The sequence below is a fragment of the Ceratotherium simum genome, chromosome 6, assembly GCF_057802395.1.
Source record: "Ceratotherium simum simum isolate JZ-2026a chromosome 6, ASM5780239v1, whole genome shotgun sequence".
In the NCBI taxonomy this organism is placed as follows: domain Eukaryota; kingdom Metazoa; phylum Chordata; class Mammalia; order Perissodactyla; family Rhinocerotidae; genus Ceratotherium; species Ceratotherium simum.
The window spans coordinates 81,211,042-81,228,598 of NC_141905.1; the positions used below are offsets into that span (position 1 = coordinate 81,211,042).

The 17,557-nt window shown below is 41.3% G+C and overlaps 1 protein-coding gene across 2 annotated transcripts in view; it reads left to right on the plus strand.

Moving 5' to 3' along the window:
- ACADSB (acyl-CoA dehydrogenase short/branched chain) overlaps window positions 1-3,776 on the plus strand; it is a 49,556-nt gene extending 45,780 nt beyond the window's left edge. For both annotated transcript variants that reach the window (XM_014794086.2, XM_087432760.1), the window contains exon 11: window positions 709-3,776. In XM_014794086.2, coding sequence (XP_014649572.2) covers window positions 709-779 — 71 coding nt within the window. In that variant the 3' untranslated portion in view covers window positions 780-3,776. The remainder of the gene's footprint in view (window positions 1-708) is intronic.
- The last annotated feature ends 13,781 nt before the right edge of the window (window positions 3,777-17,557 follow it).

Below are 17,557 nucleotides of genomic sequence, written 5' to 3' on the forward strand. Positions count from 1 at the left end.
GTAGGTGTGTGGGCTGTTGTAGTTGTTTGATTTTGTCCTCTGTAGTTATGTGGGCTGTTGTAGTTGTTTGATTTTGTATCACTGGTACCTTGGCAAAAGCAATTTTATGTGTATTGGCTCTCTTCTTTACTGTGCCTGGGTGTTTTTCCCCATGTCTTGCTTCAAAAAAAATGGGTTTATATTTTTAAAAATATTAAATTGCCTTTTTAAATGCCTCAACAGGCCTTTTAGTAAAACCACAACAAAATCTGCTGTCTTAATTTTTCTTTTACTAAAAATGTTAATATTTTCATTAGTTTAATGTTGTCTTTGAAGCTTAAGTAAGCTTCTGATTTCAGAAGCTAAGTGCCTCATGAAGTCTGAGCATTCCGATGCTCCACTACCAGATAGGAAGATGGAAACAGAGCATTACTGAAAGTTACCTGTTCCTGAATAACAGTCCAGGCATCTGCATTAATAGTTTAGGAAGGAAAAACTTCAACTGTTTAACACTGATTCTGGCATCAGAATCCAGTTTCCAAGTGGAAAATATCATCTGTAAGGCAAAATCACTTTGTTAAATAGTACCATATTCAGCGGCCGTTGAATGAGGTTACCAGTAACAGTTTTGTAGCAAATGCAGAGGTGATGTTTGTAGAGCTATTTCTTGTACAGACACTTAACTATGGATCCGTTCCTTATTGTTTCTTTTGCTCCCTTTTGTTTAAGGTTCAATATATGAAGGAGCTTCAAATATTCAGCTGAACACCATTGCCAAGTGCATTGATCCAGAATACTGACATCCACAGGAATGGAACCCCTCCCTGATGCTGCTGGTGTAGAATCTTAAACTATTGTGCCTTTGGGGGATCCAAGCCCTTAGTCACGGATCTTGGGGTAGACCTTTCTGTTTCACTTTCCAGTCTGCTTAACTTATGCACGGGAAATCATTTTTAAAATTTGGGAAGAAATGCATCCCTATTTTCTACAAAACTATTTTTAAAGTTCTATAAGTATTATCATTCTAGCTTCAGGGTGTACAGAAGTTTCACTCTATCAGCATTTGGAAAAATAAAGACATTGGAAGTGTTACAGACATGGCTATTTTATATTCCTATTAAATCTTTATTTTGTGGCATCAGTCAGAGGAACCTTTGCTATAGGTGGCAATTCTATGGAATAGATAGATTCAATTCTAAGTTGCTAAACTAGGTAGAAACTGAAAAAAATTTATTTAGAAAAATCTTAAAATGCTGGTTCTAAATACCTAAGAATGGGTGAAAAATAAAGTATAACTCTGTAGGTCAAATAATTGAAGAAAACATTGTGGGTTTTTTTTTAGTGAGAAAGATTAGTTCTGAGCTAACATCTGTCGCCAATCCTCCTCTTTTTGCTGAGGAAGATTGGCCCTGGGCTAACATCCGTGCCCATCTTCCTCTGCTTTATATGGGACGCTGCCACAGCAGGGCTTGACAAGCGGTGTGTCGGTGCGCGCCCAGGATCTGAACCCCGGGCCACCGCAGCGGCGTGTGCGCACTTAACTGCTGTGCCACCGGGCCGGCCCCGAAGAAAACATTATTTTAACAAAGTAAAGCAATATAATTTGTTACTATAATTGTCCTGTTTAAAAGATGCATTTCATGATGGTTTTAGCAGATCATTTTAGAAACAAGTGTGCATTAGTTTTCAAGTGTAAAGTTTAAATAATTTGGTTTAATAATCAGAATGTATTCAATATTGTAATATTCATCCTATCATGCACTATTTTTCAACAATACAATTTCTTTCTATATTTAAATTGAATACTGTTTCCTCAAACTTAGTTATTGGTCTTTATCATGAATAGTCATTCAGAAATTATGTTTTGGTTCAGTGATTCTCACGAGAAATTTCTTGCCCCAATAAAGAAGGACATCAAAGTCTTGTAAGGAATGAGGGATAGAAGGTGGCTCTAGAGTTTGAAAAAGCATATTGAGTAATGAGAAAAATAATTTTATATCTCAGAAGGCAAAAATAAATATATTGTCTTAACTATACAAATTATAGAAAGGCAAAGCTTGACAAAACATATAGCTGGTGATGTGATTTCTTCAGTATTGGTGATTCTCAGTCAGGAGAAGAGACCACTCTAAGGTACAGATCCTGAGTCCCCTTACGTGGCATGGGTTAGAGATGTTGAAAAACATTTCAAGGCTCATACAGTTGCTTAAAATAATCACTACTGTTGAATAGGAATCCCTTTAATACTTAAATGAAAGGATAATGTTTATTTAAGAAAACTTGACATTTTCAAAGTAACTTTGCTTTGCACATTCATGTTTATTGAATTGGATTAATTTCTGTAATGCAAATCATAGGTAAATATTCAGAGTCATGTAAGTACAATTGAGATAGGAATTACACTAAAATGTTAGGAAGAAATGAGGACAAATTTAGACCCTGGATCAAGAGATAAAGTCTATCTGACTTTCACATAGGGAGATGATGGAAACTGACTCATTTAGTCTTTCAGAACAGAAAGACAGTGGTCTGATAAGGAAAGTAGAGGATAGATGAAATGCCCTAAAAGGGGGCTTGAACATCTTTAATTTCTGTGATTCTGTGAAAGAGGTAGACTTTATAGGTCATGGAGCAGAAGCCAACATTCGTAAAAAGAATCCCAACTTCCTCCTGTAGAATTATAAACACGTGAAACTACAATAAACCTCGGGTTCAAATGAGCAGCATTAGAGAGGCTCCTGTGTACGTCTGGGCCTTGAATTTATATTTGGTCTTGATACAGTTCTAATTGTGTGTATATTTTTTGTGCATGTTCACAAAGAACAGTTGAAAATTATGTATTATAGTTAATATATCTACCTACCTTCTTCTATTGGTGAATCATTGTATTATTTTACCATTTACCAAAGAGGATATTGTGGGTTTTCCCTATAGTTCTTCCATTATAGCTTTTCTTGATAACCGTGACTTTGGAGTCTTAAAAACTATCTATCTTGAGTTTGTATTTAGTGGAGGATGATCATGTTCACCTCCTAAAGCCTGTCATTATTGTTTGCTAATTTGGGGCTTGGGCTGTCATGGGGCTCAGAAGGTAAGACTTGAACACAAGCACCAAGGAACCGCTCACCCGTATTTGGTGGGCAGAGCAGGACTCTACCCAACTGCTAAGTTAGTATTGTTAGAAATTTCATTTTACAACACGAAAATGAACGTGTCAAAGATTTTAGAATTATGGAAAGTTAAACCTAGAAAGACCTTAGAGAACCATCCAGCTAACTCTCATTTTAAAAGTGAAGGATTCGTAGCCCAGAATACTTGCCCGAGGTCATCCATCCAGGGACGGAAAAGACAAGGATCCAAATGTAGTGGCTCCCAATTCAGTGCTCTTCCTACTGTTGAACATTGCTCTCTGTTCAACAAATTTGGGATTTTATCCTTGATATATTTTAATACTCTTATTGATTTATTTTAGGTTTAATTGATAAATAATTAATATTTCAGAAATGTTGAGATTGATCAGTGTCATTGTTTACATATATTAATCACCTGCCAAAAGCACTCGCTCTCCCAGGGTGTAGAGCTGGTGTGTCAAATGTGAAAGTTATTATGTGTGATCATTTGGTTTTGTGATTATGACGTATTTTAGTAAATGTACCGGTTGTATCCTTGCTGATATATTTTCACTGATCTTTCATAAAGTGCAAGTTTTGTTGTAATGGTACATATCAGACTGTATTCAGTGTTATAAAATCAGTATTCTATGGAGAATGAAAAAATAAAGGACAAACTTGACTGGAGACTTTTGCTACTTTGATGAAGCAGAATTGTTTGTTATACCTGCACATGAAGCAAGGAAATAATGTAATCTTCCTGCAAGATAGATGTAACACCTGTTGATCAAGCTGATAGCTTATCTCTCGTGTAAGCCAGTTTGTTTCCAGAGAAGAGGTCTTATAATGCAGACCAAGTTTAAATTCTTAATGCTAAAGAAAATTTTAGCAGAGGACCTTTTTTTTTAAAAGCAGAATAAGCAGCTCCTCAGTAGAGAGGTCAGCTCCTCTGAGCACATCTTCTTGGTACAGATCTTATCTAGTGATATGTGTGCCTCTGCTTCACAGTGTTACCCTTGGAAAGCTTGTATTGTTGTACCTTTTACTCAGTGATACACTGTAGTCTCATGCCACAGGAGATTTCAGCCTGTTCCCCATTATCTCCGACATTAATTTGGAAATCAAGATATCAGTACCTTTTTTCTCTTGTCGTTCGGTGACCTGTGCCGAGCAGTCACTGTGTCCAAGGGTCCAAGGTGCTGTGGGCTCCAAGCTGCCCTGCAAAGATGAGGAAGACCAGATTCTTATTGAAATGTGTGTGTATCTCAGGTGTCTTTTTTCTGTTCTCATTAGTGCATCCTCACACAAAGGTTGAGTGAAAAACTACCAAGGCCAACCCTATGCAAAAGTATTTCTTTAGATCTGTTAGAATGATAACATAAGCGCTAACATCTCTTGAGCTCTTAGCATGTGCCAGCCATTATTCTATACTCCTGACACATAATAACTCACAACAACCCCATGCAGTAGGTGCTTTTGTTAGCCCATTTTACAGGCCAGGAGACTGAGGCATGGAGAGGTTAAATAAGATGCTTAATTGGTACATGACAGAAAGGATTCAAACTGGCCCTCCCAGATTCATTCCTTTGGGTCTTTAAGGGTTGTTAATCTTCAGAAGCCTTCCAGCAAAATGCCACTACCAACTAGCCCTTTATTAGCTAATAATTCTTCCGGGATATGTTTCAGATCTTTTCAAGCAGAGAAGATAGCTGCGAACATGGCCTGCAAGAGAAACACACAGGTGTGGTAGGAGCCTGTGTGTTTTGGGAGAAAGAAGGGGAAGTAAGGGGATAGAGTAATAGAAACATGCAGTTAGAGGGATGAGAAAACTACTGAAAAGGGAACTAAGGAAACAAAAAAAATTTCCTTCCTTCAGAGTTAGCGAAAAGCTACCCTGAGGTAGGAAGAATGACAAAGCATGATAAAAATCTGAGCTGGTGGCTACAGGTGTTTGATTTGCAATTATTTGTATGGGTAGCTCACAATATGAAGGAAAATAACTTTACAAAAGTTTTTTTAAAATAAATTATGGTAAATAGAAAACAAAATAAGGTAGGAATATAGCCAAACATAATAGTACTTATAGGTATAAATGGGTTAAGCTCACCTATTACAAATAAAAGATGTTAAGATGGAACAAAAGAAAAATTTAAATCCCAGCTACATAAAGTTAGAAACACCTAAAAAAATAGCACAGGAAAGTTGAAATAAAGAGATAAGAGATGACCATACAAACGCTACAAAAAGGAAAGCAGGAATAGCAATGTTAATATCAAAACTGAGTTAGGGGCCAGCCTGGTGGTATAGTGGTTAAGTTTGGCTGCTCCACATCAGCGGCCCAGGGTTCCTGAGTTTGGATCCCGGGTGCGGACCTACACACCACTCATCAAGCCATGCTGAGGCGGCGTCCCACATACAAAATAGAGGAAGATGGGCACAGATATTAGCTCAGGGCCAATCTTCCTCACCCCCCAAGAAAAGGGGGAAAGAAGGGGTTAAAAAAACTGAATTAAAGGCAAAAATCATTTTAAAGGATAAAAATGGATCTCTCATAATACAACGGGAAGAGTTCACCAAGAAGGTCCAATCGTCATCAGCTGTATGACCCTAACAACATAACTGGGAAGTGTATAGAGCAAAACAAATAGATATTGCACAGAAACACTGGCAAAGCCATAATCATAGGTGCTGACTTAGAAATCATCAAGTCGAGTAGGAAAAGATAAGAACAGATACGATTTGTTTTTTTGTGTGTGAGGAAGATCAGCCCTGACCTAACATCCATGCCAATCCTCCTCATTTTGCTGAGGAAGACCGGCCCTGGGCTAACATCTTTGCCCATCTTCCTCCACTTTATATGGGATGCCACCACAGCATGGCCTGACAAGCGGTGCGTTGGTGCGCACCCGGGATCCAAACCCGGGCCACCAGCAGCGGAGTGCGCGCACTTAACCGCTACACCAGGGGGCCGGCCCAGCAAACAGGTAGGATTTGGATAGCATAATTAACAAGTTTGATATAGGAAGAACTTTTTGTGTCTTTTCAAATGCAAATGAATTGTCATTATAATTTTGCCACAAAAGAAATATTTACAAATTCCAAAAGATAAAATTTTACAGGCAACATTCACTATACACAATGGTAGGTAAATAAACAACAAAAAGATAAGATATAAGAAAGCTAACCATAACTTTAAATAACTGGTTAAGTAGAAAATAAAAATTACGAGTTGTCAACAAGGACATGGGAAGCCAGGCTGTGTGGCTCGGTGCTTCTGGGAGGATGGACGAGAAGGCGTGGCCGAGACTGCCAGGGCACGTGGTTTGTAGTAATGAAAATTAGAAATGGCTAAGTAGGAGACTAGATCAATAAAACATGGAAACACACACTATACAATCCTATGCAGCAGTTCAAATAAGGCAGAACCGTATACTGAGAGTGTCATCACCAAGTTATATTGTTTCAAAAAAATACAAATTGCATAATATTTATGCAGAACCGTACAAACCTACATATTTCCGTACATACAAGCATGTATATGAATTCTTAGAAAAAACTCAGAAAGTATAGTCGCCACACTGATAACTGCATGGAGGGCCTGCGCTGGGACAGGGGTCAAGCAGAAGGCCATGGGGGTCACTGGCATCATTTATACTGTTCGAATTTCTATAATGGAATATCATAGTACTTGGGTAATTGTAATTAAATAAATATATTACTTGCGTGATTGAAAATAAGTAAAATTAAAGCTACCTATAAGGTTACTGAAATTCTTCACTTTATTTTCCCTTTAACTTATTTCTCTGCTTTTCTCAAATAGCCCCAGCCAAAGTAGGCAGCTCCATTCAGCCACACGGGAGACTAGATTGACACAGAGAGGCCTGAAAAGGGAGCTGAAACCTAATCCCTTGACAGGTTGACCTCCGTGGGTGAAGAGCACTGACCGAGTTGGAATCCCGTCCTCCACAGGCAGCGTGTGTCTTGCCTGGCCGAGCGGGGCTTCACCAGGAGGGTTTCTCGCATTCAGACACAAGCTGGGCCATCTGCATAGCCTTGGGATTAGCATCTTGTCTTTAGTTGTAATTTGATTTTATGTGATTTGACCTGAGGTATTCAAACATAATATTTCCTTGGACATGAAACACTTGTTTCAAGGAAAAGAGAAAATTCAAAACTTCTACTCAGGTCCAAGGACCCAGGTCCATGGTTCAAATTGGATGGGCAAACCATGGCCTGTGGGTCAGATCCAACCCATTGCCTGTTTTTGTTAGGACCTGCAAACTAAATTTTTTTTTTTTTACATTTTAAATGGTATATAAATATGTACATAACGTTCTCAATTTTACCTCTTGCCCACAAAGTCTAAAATATTTACTATCTGGCCCTTTAGGAAAAAGTTTTCCAACCCTATTAAATTATTGCCTTAAATCAGATTTTATGGAGAAGATTGGTTAGTGAGTCTGAGTGTCACACCAAAAAAAAAAAAGACAGAGAGAGAAGACATCTCCTAAGAACTTGGTCATTATTCTCTCAACTTCATTTGTAGCCTATCTTAGCCCGATTGGCTCCCTCCTTCAATCTACGAAAGTGTTCAAGTCTCCCCATCCTTAAAAAATAAACATCCCGTGAGCCACTGAAAGGATGCACAATGGTCGCTGTCTGCAGCATCCCCTCATCCTCACAGCCTGCTCCTTTAATCTCTTTACCTGGCGTTCACTTTTGTCAGTAGATTTAAACAATATTCTCAAAAGTTGTCTTTTTGCCCTTAATTGGTGGCCTATTATATCAGTTCCAAACTCTATAGTTTTGGACTCCCCTCTTCTTCTTAAGGCTCTCTGCTTCCTTTGCTTTTTGACAAAATATCTCCTACTTTTGGTTGACTCGTCTGGTTTCTTTTCCCTTAAATGGAAATTCTACCATTTATCAAAATTCTACCATCGTACCTCTTCTATTCTCTATACCACTGTCTTCACTCTGCTTTAGAATAACTTTTTTTTTTTTTTGTGAGGAAGATCAGCCCTGAGCTAACATTCATGCCAATCCTCCTCTTTTTGCTGAGGAAGACTGGCCCTGAGCTAATATCTGTTGCCAATTCTCCTCCTTTTTTTCCTTTTTTCTCCCCAAAGCCCCAGTAGATAGTTGTATGTCATAGTTGCACATCCTTCTAGTTGCTGTTTGTGAGACGCGGCCTCAGCATGGCCCAACAAGCGGTGCGTCGGTGCACACACGGGATCCAAACCCGTGCTGCCAGTAGCAGAGCACGCGCACTTAACCGCTAAGCCACGGGGCTGACCCTAGAATAACTTTGATAGTCTTAAAAGTGCAGACTGTGGACTACCGGTCCCAGAATTTCGTAGTCATTAGGTACGTTTATTTTCAGATCTGCCCCAGCAGGATGTCCTGCAGGCTCTTAGAAATTTATGTCTCAAATGCAGGAGAAGGATTAGGGTGGGGGAGAGAGATGTGGGGGTCTTACATAGTTACTAATGGTGTAAAGACAGATGAAGTCCTCAGGAAGAGTGAACAGCCATCTCCTGGGCCTTCTACCCGCAAATCACCTGAGGTCCTTGTAAAAAGGCAAATTTCCTGATCCAGTCAGACCGTTGGACCTGGGGCCTGGAATTTGCCTGTTTCACATTCCCCCAGGGGATTTTCATCACACACTAAAACTTGAGTGTTCAAATGATTCCAGCCCCAAAGTCCATGTTTCTTTTCAACTTCCTCAGCACCCCAATATAGCAGGACCAACCAAGTAAACCCTGGAATTCCCTAAACACCCACCTGCTTAGAGGGGCGGAGAAGCAGAAGGTGGAGTGCCCAGTCCCCCTTCCCCTTCATTCTGCTGAGTGAGAGGCGGTGAGCTCATTGCGGATTACCATTCACTCTCCTGATGTGCTATTGAGAAGCTGTGTGCCAGCTGTTTTCCTAGTTCTGTGGAACCAAAAGCAATTTAGAGCAATGTGTTCATTGCCATTCTCCCACCCCAAAATAGGAGGCTGGGTGGAGCTTGCTTTAATGAAATTTTCCCTTTATTATAAGCAAGAGAGTTAATGAAGAAACTGCTGATAAGATAAATTAGATTCAGTGTTTTAAAATCTAGTAATGTCTAAAAATTAATAAAAAAATAATGCATATTGAGAAAAAAGGAAAAAATAAATGCTCTAAAAAAATCTAGTAATTTCTCATAGAGGGAAATGGATTTGTTTCCTCTAACAATAAAGTAATACCAGAGTTGTAAGGTTTTGCACCCTTGGCAGGTTAGCGAGTCTGAGGGAGTCCATCTGGTTGAGGGGGCAGTCCCTTTGAATCTTGCTTTATTTTGCAGTGGATTGTATAACAGAAACCTATCACTGTGTAATGTATGTGTAGTTCCTTTGCACATTAATACTCCATCTTTTCAACCCAATTGATTTTTCCAAGTAGACGAAGACTAAGGATATGCTTATTGATTGCTGCTAAGCTCATTTTAAGTATATTTTGTAATAAAGGGCATTTTTTGACGAAAACAACCCTGCACTTGTCCAATGGGCACAAAGTCTTGGGGATCACTCAGAGTGGAATGTACCAATACGAAAACACTTGCCAGGTATAAAAAGGCGTGGGTGTTCTTTTTTTTGTTTTTTTTTGTGATTATGTAAAAAATATAGGCTCTGTTCACCTACTGTCATGTTCTCACGAGACAGGTCACCGTTTGGCATGGACATTCATGCCGTCTTTGAGTTAACACACTTCTCTCCTCGTTGACCCTAAGTTTATACAAATGCTTGCTTCATTCCAGCTGATTTTTGGTGTGAAATTTCTACTGGGCCTCAGTGATCCAGGGCAATCTCAAGAAGAATAAAAATTTCACGACAAGTTTACTTCATCACCTCTGACTAATAATATAGATGATGAAGAACCTGAATCCAAATCAGATACTGCAGCATTCACCACGGCCCCTTAGAGGAAAGAATTGCACATTATTATGCAAGAGCCAGAATATTCCACAGGCATCTAAAAGGAAAATCTCCAGAAAGAAAATCCTCGTACTTCCTTGTTAATGTCCAGCAGAGGAAAGTGCTCTCAGGGTTGGTTGGTTAGTTGGCTGATTGGCTGGTTGGTTTTGAGGCTTTTGTGTTATTTCTCTCCAGACTCATTCCTCTTGTATTCTTCTGAAATTGTCCTATGCCCTTAACTTCTAACATCTTTTGTCGTCTAGTTCCCCTGCTATTTTTACAATCTCAGTTTGTGGATTTCTTCTCTAAGACCCTACGATAATTTCAGCATGCCCTATATAAGGGAGAACACCAGACCCTCCAGCACCTCCGCACATGCCCTCTGAAGTTTGCACAGACTGGCCCCTGATGTTCCTGGGCCTGGGGCTAGCCTACAACTTGAGGCCCAGCTATGGTCTTATTGTTTTGATCAGTAATTATATTTTTAATTAATAAAGAGATGAAATTAGGGGATTTCAACCTTCTCATGTTGTGAATTTGATGAGAATGGATGTCATATACATTTTCATTGTTCTGATCGGTAATTAAATCTTCACTAAATAAAGAATGTGTAATGTCATGTTTGTGCTCAGTTGATTATTATGGAGTCTTAAGAATTTAAGCGGACCTCCTCTCTAAAGATTTTCTATTTCTTGTTTCTTTCTAGCTTTTTTGTTTTCTAACCTTTAAGTTTGCATTTTCTATATCTATTATGAGCTTATATGTACTCATTATTATGATCCACAGTATTTTTAAAAATGATTTTATTCAAACTGTACAAAAGTAGAATGTATTTTCATAAAAAAATGCAAATTAAAGTTAATGCAAAATTTTAAAATTAAATTGTTTGTCATCTGTTTTTAAAAGTTATTTTTCTTTTAACATCTTCAAAATTATTAATACTAAAAGGCAAAATCAAATTCTAACTATACATTTTTAAAGTTATTAAATAAAACTGAATTTTTAATTTTAATTTTTGAAATTTTAATTAGTCATTAAATACTTTTTACAAAAAAGACCATTCACAATGCTAACATTCAGTGTCCATCAGCTAATGTAATGAATTGGTATCACATGCCATGCATGTACACTTAGACCTTCATAGATAGTCAAAGTTAAAAGTCATGTGAATTATTAATATTGCAAAGTCTTGTCAGCCACCGTGTCAAACCATCGGCAAGCGATGTCAGTTCATGGGAACCTCTGGAACTGCCCACTGGAACACAAAGAGGAGCCAGAAAAGGGAAGCTCAGCACTGTGGAAATGACCACTGGTTATGCAGGAATCTATCGCACGCTTATTATCTGAGAGGAAGGATTTGAAAAGTTAGTGAATCTGTCTTTTCCCTAAGCAAATCCTCCTCACCTCCAGAGCAGTGTCTTTCTCTGATATTGTCTTTCTCTGATACTATCTGCATTTGCATGCAGGCTCCTTTGGTTTCAGCCACTTAGGGCAGAAGGGATGGAGAAGTCTCCTGTGGCTTGAAAGGTGTTGATTGTGAGAGCAGATGCTGATAGCTCAGGCCACACTGCCAGCACTGAGTGCCGAGTCCCAGTGAATACGGGATTGTTGTATGTTCATGAAATGCAGGCCCCGGGGCAGCAGCCCCTGCGCCCAGATAGATCTAGTGCAGTGCTAACTTTGAGAATATCCGTACAACACTTGCAGAACACGTTATTCTGAAATGATCCGAGACACTTTGCCAAATTCTTGAAACTGTGATGAAATAAGTTAAACTCTTGTCTTTTATCCAGTTTTAAAATTGCTTCTGTTGCCGCATCTTCATATAGCTTGTTAGTTCTGAATTAAGATTTGGTTCCCGACTCGAGGAAATCAGAGCTAGATGCCACCCCGGCCATTCCCGATGTGTGAACTAGACACGTGACGTCTACAGCACAGAGGCACGCTTCTGCTTCTCAGCCTGGAGTGGGTGCTCAGGGTCAAGACCGGAGAGGAGGGGGAGGCTCTGCCCGATTTTTCCTTCCAGCTTTACCCTAAAAGCAGCTGATATCCTTTGGAGAGGGGTGAAGGTGAGCCCAGGAAAGGAGTCAAACATTTTTATTCTTGACATGGGAAAGATGAGATGAGGCCTGGAGCCAAGGATTGTTAGGTACTGGCTTCCAGGTGTGGGGTAAAAGGGAACCAAAATCTTAAGAACAAGCAAGGAGGCAACCTCAGAAAGCGAGCAAGAGTCTGGAAATGCCCAGTGATGCTGACAGTGAGGTGAGAGGGAAGCAAAAACATTCAAAGGGAAGGCCTCCAGCAGTGCTGGCCCTGGAGAAGCAAAATGGCCCTGGGAGCAGGGTCTGCGGGAGACCCCAGGCAGTGATCTGAAGGTTTGCCTGCAGCTGAGCCTGAGTTCATAAGGGTGCTGAGTACATTTAGACCACAGGAGAACTGAGTTATTCTTATTAGGGAGGAAAAAAGGAGGAAATATATCAAAATGAGTTCGGGAGTTAAAAGCCAGGTAGGTTGTGGGGACTTCTGAAAATTAGGAGATGTATTTTTTTTCTCGATGAGAAAAACGTTTGAGATAGCCAGAAATAAATGTTTGTTGTTTATAAGCCACCCAATTTAACCTGAACAAACTAAGACACCACTCCTGCCCCAGGCTCTAAAAAAGCTGAGAACAGGTGCTGAGAAAATGTATCTATGGGATAGATAGCCAGAGAGGAAGCACTGTTTGGTTGGTGCTTTTTCTTAAAAGAGTAGAATCTTAGTAAATGTTTCTCCTTTCTTTTACTCATTGTCTTCATTCAAGTGGGGGCCAGCTGGGAGTTGCTCGGGTGCATTAAAACATCATTTGGAAAATCAACCAGATGGTGACAATGCTATTTGCTGACACTCCTCTCAGTGGGTTTGTAGTTTGGTGAACCATTTAGATGGAGGAGGTACAATCCTTGTCTCAGTTGCCTCACATAGCTGGGGGCCTCAGGGTTGATTCAGCAGCTTAGCAAGGTCATCAGGCCCAGGTTCTTTCCATCTCTGTGCTCTGCCGTCCGTCCACGGATGTCATCCTCAGGCTGGGCCTCAAGGAGCTGCAGCAGCTGCAGGCGTTACCCATAGACACAGTAATGTCCAAGGGAAGAAGAGCTTCTCAAGAGTAGTGGAGCCTTTCCCAGATGTCCTCCACAGACTTCACATCTTCTTGGCCAATTTTAGGTTATACACCCATTCCAAAATCATCCCTGGCAAGAGGTTAGGATTATCTTTACATCAACAGTACCCACGCAGGAAAAGGTCAGCTTCCTTAGGTACATGGCTGCTGGAGGAGGGGTAGTTACAAGAACAAAGTCTAGGTCTGCCAGGAAGGAAATAGGGAGTGGATGCTGCCTTGGTTTGTCCATTTCCTAGGGCTGCTATAACAAAACACCATAAACTGGGAGGCTTAAAACAACAGAGATGTGCTCTCTCACAGTTATGGGTGCTAGAAGTCTGAAATCAAGGTTTCGCAGGTCCATACTCCTTCCAAAGGCTCTAGGGAAGAATCCTTCCTTGCCTCTTCTAGCTTCTGGTGGTTGCCAACAATCCTTGGCTTGTGGCAGCACAACTCCAATCTCTGCCTCCATCCTCACAGGGTCTTCTCTCTGTGTATGTGTTTCTGTATCCAAATTTCCCTCTTCTTATAAGGACACCAGTCATATTGGATTTCGGTCCACCCTAATCCAGTACGACCTCATCTTAACTTGATCACATCTGCAAAGATCTTATTTCTAAGTGAGGACACATTCACAGGTTCCAGGTGGACATGAATTTTGAAGGACACTGTTCAACCCAGTTCATGTGCTACCCAAATGTGTCCACCACTGAAAGAAGACATATCTTCTGTCAAGGGACTCTTGTGATGACTAATGAATGGTTCAAAAATGACCTCTAAAGAGAGTGGATCTGTTTAACTGTAAATGTGGTTTTCAGAGTGGCATGTGGAAGCCCAGTCACCAGTGGACCTCCTTTAGTGGTTCTACCTCCAAAGTGATTCTTTTTTTTTTCCAGTAATTTTTTTGAGATCATAATCATTTATAACATCGTGTAATTTCGGTGTACATTATTATTTATCAATTTCTGAATAAACTTCATTGTGATCATCACCAATAGTCTAATTTTTGTCCATCATCATACATATGTGCCCCTTTAGCCCTTTCACCCACCCCCCAACCCCCTTCCCCTCTAGTAACCACTAATCTGTTCTCTTTATCCATGTATTTGTTATCTTCCACATATGAGTGAAATCATACAGTATTTGTCTTTCTCTGTCTGGCTTATTTCACTTAACATCATACCCTCAAGTTCCATCCATGTTGTTGCAAATGGAACGATTTTGTCTTTTTTTGTGGCTAAGTAGTGTTCCATTGTATATATATACCACATCTTCTTTATCCATTCATCTATAGCAGAGCACTTGGGTTGCTTCCACGTCTTGGCTATAGTGAATAAAGCTGCAATGAACATAGGGGTGCATAAATCTCTTTGGATCATTTATTTAAAGTTCTTTGGAAAAATACCCAGTAGTGGGATAGCTGGATCATATGGTAGTTCTATTTTTAATTTTTTGAGAAATCTCCATACTGTTTTCCATAGTGGCTGCACAAGTTTGCATTCCCACCAGCAGTGCATGAGGGTTCCCTTTTCTCCACATCCTCTCCAACATTTGCTGTTTTTTGTTCCAAAGTGATTCCTCATGTGTGTGTGTCTATGTCTCCGTCTCTGCTAGCACCTTAGTCTGATGTAAGGCATGATCTCTCTCTGGGAACAGTGTAGTCACCTCCTAATTGGTTTCCAGCTTCCACTCTTCTGCTATTCAATCCATTTCCCACCTAGCAGCCTGAGACATTCTTTTAAATGTAAGTTGGATCAAATCACTCCTCTCAAAGATTTTCTAGAACTGTGCTGTCGAATACGATAGCCACTAGCCACATGTGGCTATTTAAATTAATTAAAATTAGATAAAATTAAAAATGTAATTCCTCAGTTGCCCTAGCCATGTCTCAAGTGCTCATTAGCCATGTTTGGCTAGTGGCTACCATATGGGGCAGTGCAGATATAGAGCATTTCCGTTATTGCAAGAAGTTCTTTAAGTCTGTGCTGCTCTAGAAGAAACAGCAGCTGCTCCCTCAAGAGAACAAGTGGTGCTCAGAGCACTTGACCAAGCAAGCGACCAAGAACGTTTGGCTTTGAAGCAATATGACAAGATTAATTTTTGGACCTATTACTTTTTTTTCTTCTTTTCCTCCTTTCTCTGCTCCCCGTTCAAGCAAGCACTGTGCTCCTTGCCTCCCACAAGGCTGGTGCCAGCACTTCCTGACTTTTGTTCCATTGAAAACAGGGTTTGAAGGAAAGGGGAAATCTAAGATCAATGTAGAGAACAAGGCTTGAGAGGAAGCGAATTTTCCCAAATTAAAGAGGGATTTCTCCGGGTTGGGAGAAGAGAGAGAGGCCTTCATGTCCCACATGTAACCTAGACTAGCACCCTGGGAAGGTGTGCCAGAGGAAAAGGCGTATGGGACACCAGGAGGCTGGATCCTGGCAGAGCCCTCTGGCCTTGAAAAGATGCTGAACCTCAAGCACGTCCCAGATGAAGCAGAGAAGCCAACCTGAAGGAAGTGCCTGGGGCCAGGAGACCACCTCTCTCTAGTGGAGGCAGGCAGTGTGGTAGAGGATGGAGGCGCTCTGGCACTGCGTAAGACCCCAGAACCCAGACAGAACTCCTTGGAAAAGGAGCCCTGAACAAAGTTGGTTACCCCATCACATTGTTGGGATGGAATTCAGGCGCAGATATAGAGCATTTCCATTATTGGAAATGCTCACGCTGATCGATGGTATAGAGGGTGTAGGATATGATATTTCCATTTTGCAGAACTGGAGCTAGAGTCCAGAGGTGCTCAAGGATCAGGGCACTGTACGTCTCAGTTTCCCCAGACAGCCCCAGTTTATGCTTGTTGTCTCAGAATAATTATTAATAATTCCATCTTTCACTTCCAAAAGGGCCTTCCAATTTGGGCAATAAATTATAAGGCCACCATACCTAAATATCTCATATTCTAAGTTCAGAAAACTACCAGGAGTAGGACCAGCTACCTCCCCACAGGCCTCAGAGAGGCACCAGTTCAGTAAACCATCTTCAACATGGGGGAGGACGGGCTGAGATGAGAGTTCACCACCACCCACCAGAGTGGAGGAGGGGGTGCTTTACCTCCCGAAGCCAAGGTTGAGTATCCTACGAGGAAGGCCGTCTGGCACTTTGTTCCCAGTTGGACACCTTACTTAGCCAGTGGATTGTTGATTTTTCCCATAATAGCAGGGGGAAAGAGACTCAGGAAACGATGACATGGGAACTCCCAGAGAGGGGGCCAGGACCATCCCATCTCGAATTCCTGGTTTCAAAAACTTAAGGAAGGTGGGTCCTGTGTGCGCTCACAGGCTTGAGAGTTGGCACAGGAGGTAGATGAGACTGTGTCATATGATCTTCCAGGAATCTTTTATCTGGAAGACCAAGAGGTACGCACCGAAGAGGAATGCAAAGAGCCAGCAGTAAAATGTAGCCACTCTGGCAAGAGACCCCCAAGGCCCAGGAAGCAAGTCCCCTTGATAGTGGGACTTGCTGTAGCCAACTCTCATTCATAACGTGTGCAAAGGGAAGGAGCTAGAACAATAAAGTCGAGGAGGGAACAGCACCTCACCCAGCCATTTAAGGAGGCAGAGGTCTCTTTGCTCTCCCTCCTCCCTCTCCGCCCCCACGACCAGCCCCAACACCAAAGGTAGAAAGGAAAAAGTCAACAGAGACCCTGCATTGTTCCCCCTCCACCACACCCATACACACACACACACACACACACACCCTATAAGCTGCACAGAGATAGGCAGGGCCAGGGCCGGGGGTCGGGGCAGAGGAGCTTCAAAATGGACATGAGACTGCAGTTTTTTTTTTATAATTTTATTTATTTATTTTTTCCCCCAAAGCCCCAGTAGATAGTTGTGTGTCATAGTTGCACATCCTTCTAGTTGCTGTATGTGGGACGCGGCCTCAGCATGGCCGGAGAAGCGGTGTGTCGGTGCGCGCCAAGGATCCAACCCGGGCCGCCAGCAGCGGAGCGCGCGCACTTAACCGCTAAGCCACGGGGCCGGCCCGAGACTGCAGTTTTTAAAAGAATGGGACTAAGTCCTAAGAACTGAACTGAGGCTGTTCGATGAGCCAAAGGTGACTAAGAAGCTGTCATATGGAGCTGAGGTCTATTATTGCCATGGGAGCCACCACCTAGCAGGAGAAAGGGCTTGGGTAGAGGATAATTGGGGATGATTATTAGAAAACATCTCCCAACACTGTGACTCAATAAGCTTGTTGCAACCAAAACTAAAGAAACACACTATTTCCTTCTTGGTCACCTGTGTTGGTGGACCGAGATCCATACCCACCACCCTGTCATTGGGCTACCTCCTGGGATCTTCAGCTCCCTGTGATCCTTGGGCGCCTGGCTCTCTCTGTTCTGGGGGCTACAT